Source organism: Hyperolius riggenbachi, chromosome 12, assembly GCF_040937935.1.
Source record: "Hyperolius riggenbachi isolate aHypRig1 chromosome 12, aHypRig1.pri, whole genome shotgun sequence".
NCBI classification, from domain to species: domain Eukaryota; kingdom Metazoa; phylum Chordata; class Amphibia; order Anura; family Hyperoliidae; genus Hyperolius; species Hyperolius riggenbachi.
The window spans coordinates 192,913,269-192,925,460 of NC_090657.1; the positions used below are offsets into that span (position 1 = coordinate 192,913,269).

General features: G+C 44.0%; 1 protein-coding gene across 6 annotated transcripts in view; it reads left to right on the top strand.

Moving 5' to 3' along the window:
* RIPOR3 (RIPOR family member 3) overlaps nt 1-12,192 on the top strand; it is a 562,255-nt gene that overhangs the window by 128,890 nt on the left and 421,173 nt on the right. For all 6 annotated transcript variants that reach the window (XM_068264141.1, XM_068264138.1, XM_068264143.1 and 3 more), the window contains one exon: nt 3,053-3,208. In XM_068264141.1, coding sequence (XP_068120242.1) covers nt 3,053-3,208 — 156 coding nt within the window. The remainder of the gene's footprint in view (nt 1-3,052; nt 3,209-12,192) is intronic.

Consider the following 12,192-nt stretch of genomic DNA (forward strand, 5'->3'; position numbering starts at 1 on the left):
ATGCAGGAAGCCTGTAAAATCGATCCGTCTGCCGTCTAGCCGGCCTCAGGGAAATTGATGTTAGAGAGGGGACTTGGAAACCGGTGTGAGGAATAATAGAATGGATTCTCCCGGCCGTGTAAGACAAATTACCGAAAACGTCAGATGATGTAGTGTTAGATAGAAACCAGAGCACATAAATAACAGCTCAATCCATATCCATCTTTCTCTACGTCTAAAATACCATGGAGGAAGAAGGATGCTAATAAGTGTTTTCAGAAGATCTCTTTCCTGTTACAGGTTAGCACAGGGCCGGTTCTACGTATAATGGGGCCCCCAGGCAAAATTAACCTGGGAATGCCCCGACAGACCCACCCCCCAGTTTCATTAGGGCCTGCCTAATTCGCCCACCAGGGCCCCTCTGGTCTCCCCCCTTGGGGCCCTGCACAATAACGACTCACCTGTTCCGACTGGCGCACGCACCTCCATATGTCCGTGGCTATGTGCACTCGCCTCATCACCCTCGCAAGGGCGACACATGTTATTATTTATAGGAGAGGCACCTCCATACCGGTGTATCAGAACCCCATACTTGTGTATCATGCCCCATACATGTGTATCAGACAAGCAACTGGTATTGTTTAAAAGGAAATACATATGGCAGCCTCCATATACCTATGACTTCAGATTCCCTTTAACCTTTCATTGGTTATCACAGTATTCGCTCCATGACCCAGATGAGAAATTTAAATCTTGCCACCTAACAGCAGACAGTTTTTAACATCTCCAGTCCAGTTTCCTGTATGGCTAAAGCCTTGTACACATGCAAAAGTCATCTGAAATGTCCGAAGAACAGATATCACCGTATTAGACAACAGTCATAGAAAACGTAGCCAAACAATGTAAGACTACAATGACGAGCAACCAGTATCGGGCATTTTGCTTAATCCAATTGGCAGATCTATTCAGGCGACTGTTGAGCAGATATTGTACAATGTCGTTCAAATGGCATTGTCCCAGAGTATGCGCGACATGTCACTTGCACTTTTGCGTGGAGTATTCAAACAACATTCTTGTTTGGATTATCGGTGTGCATGTGGACAACATTGTTGTTTTATTGGGGGAAATGTTGGCACGACATCGCTTGTTTGTGTTCAATGACTTTTATCCAGTGTGTGCATGGACCTTAGAAACACTTTATTAACCAACCATAGTGTGACATACTGTGCTACGCAGTGCATTGCCTTCAACTCATACTGAATTGGACCAGTGCAGTGAGAAAATGTGGTAATAGAAAAGTATCGTTCTCTCCAGGTCGGAGGCCTTCTTTTTTTCTTATCAGAAAAAAGCTGGAGCAAACAATTCCCCCCCTGATGAGGTAGATTACATTGAAGGATGATTCCTGTTGTGCTGTGGGAACTTCTGCGTGCATTCGTGATATGTTATGACGAGAATAGTATTTATCTGGTGTTGCCTAATGTTGGCGACTCCTGATGAAGTAGATAAAAGTAGCATTCAGTGATGTATAGGCTGATTCCTGTCCTGCATGGGAACATTCTGCATTCCGTATGACAGGAGATATTATTGCTGGAGCTGTCCTAGCACAACAGGAATTCCTATATATTGCTACATTGTAGTTATGTGGTCCCAATTGTCTTTGCTTATCAGCTTATCTTTTATATCCCATACACACATGGGCTATTGCTGCTCACTCTTCATCATCAGTCATCTTTGTGCAGTGAGTACTGCCTTAAAGGGAATTTTAACTGAATGAAAAAAATAATTTATCTTACTTGGGGCTTCCACTAGCCCCCTGTAGCCACCCTGTGCCTGTGCCAGGAAAAACCGATCCTCCGTTCCCCCGCAGCAGTTTTGCTTTTGCAGACTGGCCAGTTAATGGCCACTGTGCCTGCACTGCCCTGACCATATGTGTCCTCGATCATGCTCTCGTCACCGGGAGAGTACTGTGCATGTGCAGTAAGAGAAAATACTGCATTGGACATCAGAGCTTGGACCAGGTACTCCAGCACCCAATGCTGAGACACTAAAGTACGCCCCTCCATCCCTTCCACCCCAGCTGTCACACACTGATTGCTATTAAACTTAGAGGCACCCCAGAGCCCCTAACACCTTCATCTCTAGTTATATGGCTTGCAGTCACTGACATGTATCCCCTTTTCTTATTTCTCTCTGTTTCAAACACAATGGGGAATGGTAGCTGAGTGAGTTGTGTGCCCCCCCCCCCCCCCCCCATACATTGCGCCCTGAGGCTGGAGCCTCTGCCTCAGCCCAACTCTGGTGGCCATCGACTGGCCAGTCGACAAAAACAAAACGGACTCGCTGCGGGAGACCGGAGGATCGGTTTGTCCCGGCGCAGGCACAGAGGGGCTGCAGGGGTCTAGTAAAAGCCACAGGTAAGTTAAACTTTTTTTTTTCAGTTAAGGTTTCCTTTAAGGTGGCCATGCATCACGCGATTTTGGCGGCCAGTTGATCAAGAGACAGATCTCTCTCTGATCGAATCTGATCAGAGAGACATCTGTTGGCAGCTATAAACCGCAGGCCAATTACTGATAGATTTCAGCATGAAATCTTTCTGGTATCGGCCTCATGACACTGCCTTGTTGCCTCACCGTCCCCAGCCACTTCCCCAGCCCCCTCCCCCTCCCCCCCACCAACTTTAGATTGACTTCCGGTGAATGTGGCCGTACTTTACCTGTCTGATGTCCTCCGAGGCTCTGCTGTGGTGTCCACAATCTTCTTCCTCATTGGTGTCCCACATGGTTGCCAGTGTATTGCATGTGTGATGCGTTTGTGACGTCACACACACCCCAGGTGCAATGCACCTGCTACCACATGGTGCACCAATGAGGAAGAGGAGTTTGGATACTCGGGGGATGGCGTGACTAGAGGCAACTGCATATCCAGTTCCAGAGTTCAAGGCAGATAATAAGGCAACGTATTGGTCAATCAGCCATTCATCACTTTAAAGGACACTTGAAGTGAGAGACATATGGAGGCTGCCATATTTATTTCCTTTTATACAGTACCAAAATATTCTGTGTGTTATTTGCAGGCAGTCCCTCCGGAAAAGCTCCATTAAGTCGAAGCTGTCAGTCCGTTCGGTTCATTCAGAGAAGCCGTACCCATCTCTGCGGAAAGGCTCTGTCAAGCTGGACCCACATCCTCACCAAGTCAGGAAAATAGTCGAAGCTTTAAGGAAAGGACTGAAGTAAGTTGAGCCCTTAATGTAATGCTCTCTGGAATCTGTTGGTATGGTTATGTCTGTTACGTATGCCCCTGAACTTCAGATCTCTGTGAAAACTGTGCAGTTATACATAATATCCATGAATAAGGATGAGGGAGATCAATTTAGCAAAAATCAACATTGTCCCAAAGCATGCGGGGAGCGCGGGCTGCACAGAGGGGGGTAACTCACCTAATCATGGACTCCATGCTGCTCTCCATCTTCCTCACGCTGAAGTTCCAGTTTAGAAGGCGGAAATGTGGTGGAAGATGGAGAGCGGTGTGAACCAGACACAATGTAAAGTCCAAAGAAGATTACCAAGTTAACTTTTCTTTATCCCCTTAGATTTTATCCTCATACAGGCAGGTCTCTCCTTCATAGTGTTTCCAGTACTACTAGGCACGTGTCTTTATTACATCGTTATGTACAATATAAATCAGGCCCTATTTGTATCCAGGTTTCATTACAATCATCTTGGAGGTCGATGGAATACCTGTGGAAACTACTAGTACTTGTACTTTTTTCTTACAAAACACTAGGGTAGCTAATCCCCTAAACTACACCTAGAATAAGGTTGCATGTTACCCCACCATGCAATTCCCCACAAGCTTACATCAAACAAACCCATTAAGCATTAGGGAGGGTACTACTATTGCTTCAAACTACTATACAACTATATACTACTACGCTTCAAACAGATGTCACACCTGATGAATTTCACACGTAGCCTGGATAATGGCAGTGAAAAAAAGAGTGTTAACTTCTCAAACATGGCAGCCCTTTCAGCTATTTTGAAACTAGTAGCTGCAAATAGCTGAAAGGGCTGCCATGTTTGAAAAGTTAAACCCCCTGCTCTTTGTTTCACTGCCATTATCCAGGCTAGGTGTGAGATTCATCAGGTGTGACTTATCTGTTTGAAGCATAGTAAGTAAAGGCACGTCTGATTTTATGCCCGATTGTCGTTCAAACCGGATGTTTGAATGACTTGTCATTCAAACAAAAAGTTGTTCAGACTCCTTGTACACACAGATGACAAAATGTTTGAAATGGTAATTATAGCCAATTTACATTTTGTTTGAATGTTCAATGGACTGGATAGAATAATGGACCAGATCAAATGACTGATCACACGACTTGTTGTTTGAATGTCTATTAGGGCCCTTTTACACTTAATCAGTTGCTCTTAGTTATAACTGAAAGAAAACTGATTTTCAAAGTAATGCCCATGTTATCCTATGGCACCTTTCACACTTAAAGAGAAACTCCAAATTAGAATTGAACTTTATCCCAATCAGTAGCTGATACCCCCTTTTACATGAGAAATATAATGATTTTCACAAACCGACCATCAGGGGGCGCTGTATGACTGATATTGTGCTGAAACCCCTCCCACAAGAAACTCTGAGTACCGCAGTACTCTGGGCAAACTGCCACAATGTAACAATGTTCACAGACAGGAATTAGCTGTTTACAGCTGTCTCTAACAGCCAAAACAGCTAGGAGCAGCTACATAACCTGCCCACAGTAAAAATGTCACCATGTAATACATGTCAGAATGTGAATCTGGGAGAGGAAAGATTTTACAATGAGCAAACACTGACTAAATCATTTATACATAATTATGGTAAAAAATGAAGCACTTTTTTTACTACATTATTTTCACTGGAGTTCCACTTTAACGCGTTTTAACTGAAACGTTTTTCACAATGCACTGTTATGGAAAAAACGCGTACTAACGCACACCAACTGATTAAGAGTAAAAGGGCCCTGAGTGTCAAACTAATAAACTTTCAAACAACAAGTCGTTTTTACACATGTACGAACCTAACTGTCCTTTGAATGACAGTTAGTCCACGGATCCGCCAAGCGGATCAGTCAAAACTGCTGCTATCAGTGTAACGATCGTTTGTACACGAGCCAAACTGTCACCGAAATGACCGGTTTGAATGACAAGTCGATCAGAAATATCAGAAGTGTGTACGTACCTTTAGACTCATCACCCTCCCTAATGCTTAATAGGTTTGTTTGATTTAAGCTTGTGGGTAATTAGGTGAGTTCTTATCTTCTTTCCATCATCTGTTGCTTGAGCCCAGTGGACAGAAGGAGGAAGTAGAGGGATTCTGCCTATAATTAACCCTTAAATGTAAAAAAAGGGTTTTGCCAGGCCAGAGTTACAGGCCATCAGCTTCAACAAATATCCTACATAGCAAGAGTTCCTTGAAGCATTCAGAAATAAGGCTATAAATTCCTTTGAGTCAGGAAAGTGATTTAGAAAAATCCCCAAACAAGAGAATCTCAATCTTCCCACTGTCAAGAACATTATCGTCCAGTGGAGAAGATTCCAAATAAAGGCCAACTTTCCCAATTCATCCCAGCAAGTTCAGCATGAGAACAGAGCATAACATGCTGAAATAAGTCTCTCAGAGAACCTCAGACTAGTTTGGAAAATATAGAAGCTCAACTGTAAGTAGGCCTTGTAGCATGACAGTGACTCTGAACACTGGAGTAGGTCCACCAAAGAGAGGCAAAGGAAAAACAAAAACCGGAGCATACTGTAAGGGACTAAATGCCCTAATGTAAGTATGATGTGAGATAAATTGATGAGCACAAATTTGGCATAATTGTAATTTTGCATTGTAATTTGCATTTACAATGCAAAATCGTAATGAGAAATTTAGGGTAAAGTCGATTTAATTGCGTTTGTAAGAGTACGTAATTAAGAACTATAATTTCGCAACTTTGCACATTTTTGCATAATTTTGTGCAGACTTTTGCAGTAAATTGCAAAGCCCCTCCATAGATGATGATATCATCACCAAAATGTCTTAGTATGTTAAGGGGAATTTTTCAAAAGGACCTTGTAGTGTTTGAGAAAATGGATTTTGAAAATGCAAAGGAAAAATGTTCTTTAAAAAAACATTTTTCCTTTGTAAATTAAAATCCATGATCTCAAAAACTTCAAGGTCTTTTTGAAAAATGATGATTTTGATGATGATGGCTTGTATGGGGGCTTTGCTATTAATGTCCAAATCGTAATTACGTATGGCCCTCATTGCGAAAAATGTATGCAAAATGTAATTAGTGTAACGATCGGTGTCAGCACACAGAGTGAATCTGATTATTGGTGATCTGCAGAATCACCAAGAATACAGATATAGTACTAACCTCTGGATACCTGTATATATCGTGAGTGTTTGGTGCAACAATATTTACTTTGAGTAATCCACCCGATGAGCAGGTGATCCTTGGCAGTGTGGGCAACACTGCTCTTTTGAGAAGCACGAGAACCTTCCAGCAGCCTGAGATCTTCCAAGGGGTGGAGTCTCAGGCTGAAGGTAGGAAGGACCAGTGAGTGAGTGACACCTGAAGGTGGATGTCACTAGCTGATCTGGAGACTCCTAAAGGAGAGAGATAGCTCTCGAGGTCGGGCAAGCCAGGTCGGCAACACACAGACAGACAAAGTACAAAGACAGAAGGCTGATTCGGTATCCAAGGCAGGCAGGGTTGGCAACGGAAGATCAGATATGCGTGGTACCGAATTAGTGAGCGGAGAGGTAGTCAGGAAAGCAATAGGTCATAACAGATATCAAACAATGCCTAGTCTTGGGTGTGAGGTCCGTGGTCTCTACACCCTGGAACTAGTCTGATGCATAACAGAATGATACACAAGTTCCCTGATCTTGGGTGTGAGGTCCGTGGTCTCTACACCCTGGAACTAGTCTGAAGTATAACACAATAATAACACAGTAGTAATCTGGCTCAGTGTGAATTCCCAGGTCCTCCTGGTTCAAACACACTGTTGGATCTGACTAAGGTCTGAGTGCTTCCACGTAGTGTTCGCAACGGCAGACAATTTGTGACTGTCCAGCATTAACTATATATAGAGTAGCGCTCTCTGGCGCCACCCCTAAGTGATAGACCAATAGCCACTAGCTCTGAGGTCAGCTGACCAGCCTGGTCAGCTGATCCCCCCCTTGGCCATCATAAAAGCTCTGCCTCTCAGCGCGCGCGCGAGCGTATTCCTGAATCTGTGTGAACTAACAGACCCAGCCACACCAGACGCATGCTGCTGCGTACAAACCGCAGCACTGGACGCGGAACCAGCCGCCTTGTTATCAGTACACGCGGCGGCCTTTCCGCGTTCTCTCACAGTACCAGACACATGCTTCTGTGTGCAAACCGCCATGCTGGACGCGGAATTAGCCGCCTTGCTGTCAGCACACGCGGCGGCTTTTCCGCGTTCTCTCACAATTAGTAGATTAGGATGATCACTAATAAGTTGGTTTGAAACAGGACTTCAACCTTCCCACATGTCACAGCTGAGAATGGGGAGAAATTTTGCTCTCCCACTTTTCTTTGTGGCAACATCATTTATATATACAAGCAACAATAAAATCCTGACTTGCCCATATATTTTTAAGAAGAAGGTTTGCAAGCTGTACTTTCATTTCTTATTATTTTCTGTCATACTATATGGTATGATTTATCCATTTGGACGTAAGCATTTGTATATGTTTTAGTGGGTTGGGATCCCCGTTACACGGCTGATCCGTGGTGATTACACACAGTTGGGCATCAGCCATTACATCCTACAGCTCTTCGGAATGGCTGACATGTTTGAGCAGTAGAGGGAGGACAGGTAATCTTTATGAAATGTTATTTATGCTATGCACGCTATTTCAGATAGTTAATGAGTGGGGCCCGTGCAGGAATCTCGGCTCAGTCCACATGGGGTAGCGTTAGGTTTCCACGGGGGTGCCTCTCTGATTGACCTGTGCAATTTTGCTTTCAGCTTGCAGCTCTGGTCTACCAGAAACAGGTGTGAGAGAGATGTGCACTTTTTTATACGGAGGACTCAAATACTATTCCAATCCATCCTGAGGTTAATGCATCACATATGGAGCAAGTAGTAGTTGTGTCCCTGCAGAAAAACATTCTACCAAAATTGTTTTCTTCTTTTACTTAGGACAAGTTAAAGCAGACCTGAACTCAGAACTTCCTCTCTGCTCTAAAAAATAAGCAACAGCATAATAACCTTTAACCACTTCAGGACCACAGTGCTAAACCCCTCTAAAGACCAGGCTATTTTTTGCTAAAAGGGCAACTTCAGCTTTAAGGCCAAGCTGCAGGGCCGCACAGCACAGCACACGGGAGATCCCCTACCCCTTTTCCCCCAACCAACAGAGCTCTCTGTTGGTGGGGTCTGATCGCCCCCCCCCCCCCCCCCAGCTGCACGCGCGCGCGATCTCCTTCAGTAGCCCGCTCCAGGACCTGATGCCAATTGGCGTTATGCGATCTTGGGGCTGCCGCCGCAGCCACGCCCATTGCCATGGAGCAGTCTTAGAGTAGTTAAACAAAAAACATTTCTTTGTTACAGCTGATACAAATCCTGCAATAAATCTGCAGTGTGTCTACTTTCTGCATTCATGGAAGCAGACATAGGGTTAACATCCTGTATTTACAAATTAGCTGCTTTGCAAGGCAGGCAGCTTACACAGCTGAGAGATCAGATTACAACTTGTGATTAGTCACAGATGAGGGGGAATTCAGACAGGCTAAACTCTCTACATACATACAGGGTGCATTTCTCTATGGTTTCCTTCTGTCCTGTGCAAGAGTTCAGGACCACTTTAAGATGGGCTTCGGTAGCATGGCTGGCAGCAGCTTAGCAGATGCTTAATGCTTTATTGCTACTGAGCAGAAAGAGGTTCAGCATTACTATGTAATCAGCTACTGGCGCTTTGTCATGGTGTTGCATTTTGAGCCCCTAGTTAGCACAGAACCGCTACATATAGGGTCCAAGACGAGAGGAGGGAATCCACTGCAGCAATTACTCAAACAGCATGAAAAACTATCTCTGTAGTTCAAAAAACCCTTTGAATGGAATGGTTATGGTACCCATACACAGTACAATAAAAACGTTTAATTTTTCCCATTTTTCCAACCAAAACTATCAAATTGAATGAAAGTTGAAAAGAATCTTTTTTTTTTTTTTTTTTGATCAAGGGACAAACGATAATCCCTTTTTTTCTATAAAAATCCGATCAGACATGTTGAAAAAAATCTTTATATTCGATCTAACGGAATAATCGAACAAAATGATCGAAATAAAAAAAAAATGAAAAATTGTACCATGTATGGGCACCTTTATTGATCACTTTCAAACGACACTTTTGTTGCCCATCAAAAATGCTGCGTTTTCTTCCCATATGACCTAGCCCTTATTTATGTAGCATCCACCAACATATTCTGTGTGTATACATAGATATATACAGAGAAATCCTTCCTGGTCTATCTCTTCTTCTCTGAGGATGTCATGTGCAGTGCTGCTCAGATCAGATCCGGGAGATCCGGGGGGTGTCAATCTTACCTGTCTGACGTCTTCTTCGCCCATCCCTCGGCGCCTCCCACGATGCGCTCTAGCGCGTCCCGTGATTACAAACCCTTCCTCCTTCAACCCGGAAGGAGGAAGTGTTTGTAGTCACATGATACGCATGGGGCTTGCACTCTCTTGCAGGCAGGCACTTATCTGTTTTTAAGTAGCGGTTTTAATTTCCTTGCCATGTACTAATTTAATTCATTTTTGATTAGCTGCTCCCACTTAACAGCCTTGCTTTTGGTGTATATGCAAAGCTTCTGTTTGGGTTCAAGGTGCGTTTTCAGTTTCGGGGGGGCTCAGCGCACCTCTGATTGTAGGCCATTCGGAAGCGGCCTGGTGATGCGCTGATCCACCTTTTGCGCAATTTTCAATTTTCGATTTTACTTGGTAGCGCACCCAGGCTATGCATATGCATTAGTTAGGATTTAGTTAGTGTTAGGTCCCCTCCCATGTGAGGATGACTTCTCCGCAGTGGGAGGGACGAGTACTTAACAAGTTGCATGCAAGCTGTTACAGGAAACCAACATCCTCCAGTGGTAGACAGGTTATGTGTATGCTAGGTGTGTATTTTATCCCACAAGTGGGGCTTGCACTTTCTTGCAGGTAGGCACTTACAGTATCTGTTTTTAAGTAGCGCTGTTCATTTCCTTGCCATGTACAATCCTAATAAGATGCCAAGATATATTAAATCACACATAATACCCCCAATGTCCGTATTCCTCATATGGACTTGAAATTCCCGCCCCCCGTCTGAAATTAGGCCTGGGCAATTTTTTTATTTCCTAAAGATAGGTGCAAAGGATGCTGAGGGATTGATGCCATAACTTTACCTCCCATGTCCTGCTTCCAGTGACAACAACCGCTGTGAAAAGAGATGTGATCTAATCCAGGCAGGCAGACAAGACATCTGAAATAAGAATTACAGGTATAGCAAACAGACATGATAAGAAAGGCTGCAGCTGTTCTGCTGTGTCTCCTCTCTCCTACGCACTGTGAAAAGAGATGTAATTTGATCCAGTCAGGCAGAGAGCAAGGGAGGGAGGGGCAGGGGAGGGCACCAGGCTGGAGGGGAGGACACAGTGCTGAGGGTGTACTTGCAAGGCATCAGTATGGGGAGAACGATGGAGGTGCTACTACAGATATAAATGTGAGTCTGTTCTATCCACTACAATGTATCAGATTTAGTCAATTTTATATGTTCATCTAACTGTACACAGTACATAGACACATATATGTATTGACAACTTTTTTTGGGCTGTAGGTAGTCTTTAAGGCAAGTGATTGATTATATAGCAAGGTTACTTGTTATGGTTATGCTGCATTGTTGTCATTTTAAATCTATTTTGCTACCATCAAAAGCTATTATTAAACTTTGAAGTTCCCAAAAAGTATTGTGTTGTGTTCCGTCTTGGAGGGAAGTGTTGTTTGCGGACGTGTTTATGATGATGGCAGATGAGTTTATGAGAGTTAAAAGCATCAGTGTTGTGCTGTTTAATGAAGGCTGTCTCTGGATAGAGTGTGTGGGCTCATAACTCCTCATTAATTCACAGTCTGCCCTCTGGATCAGATAAGGAATGGAAAATTTTGTGGATGGAAAGGCTGTTAGGGAATGAAGCCACCGCGTTCTTTCATGTTAGGAATCCTCTGTTTGTACCCCATTCTCGGTCAGGCCATGCATAGATCGCTATTCTCTCTGCAGTTCTGTCTCTGCAGGCTGTCATTTCTGCCTATAAACAGGATATGTCCGATAGACCTCATAATCATCAGTCATCAGACAGCTTGTATTGGGACACAGTTCAGCTTTGCATGTGGCCCAAAATCGTCCAATATGCCCAATTCAAACGAAAATGAGTTGTTTATAGTGATTTGAAATTACACTTTAAAACAGATCTAACAGTGAAGCTGTATTTGCTTACAACTGTTTTTTGTTATTTAAAGTGTACCAGAGATGTTTAAATAAGCAGCTTTTAGACTTACCTGGGGTTTCCTCCAGCCCCATGTCGGCCGTGGGCTCCATTGCTATGCTCCTGGGCCCCTCCCCTGTGTCCCCCGGTATATAAATCCTGGCTCAGGATAGGGTCAGTACCTATTGAGTAAGAAGTTTAAGGCAAGACTCCCTAACACTGCAGGGTGGCCTCCTGAGCGCGTCCCAGTGGCTGCAGCTCTTGAGCGCTTTGAGTCAGACAGGAGAAAAGCGCTATACAAATGTTTGGCTGCGACTGAGATATATAATCCAATAATCCAGTCGTGGTTCCTCTGTCACGCTCCTGTGGCCTGGGCAGTTCTGCGCCCATGCAGTAGTCGCTGCACAAGCGCAGAACGCTCCCATCACGGTGAACCACGAGTGGCCACTACTGAGATATGTACTGGGGGACACAGCAGAGAATCAGAGGGGCCACGGAGAATGGTGATGGAGCCCATGGCCAGCATGGGGCTGGAGGAGGGCCCAAGTAAGTATAAAATCTGCTTATTTAAATATCTCTGGTTTCCTTTAAAAGAAGAGTCTACGAAGAGTCATTGAATTGGACAGTCAGTAGGTATAAGTTTTGTAAATCATACCTTTAAAAAAAACATACTGTATGTTCCTGCA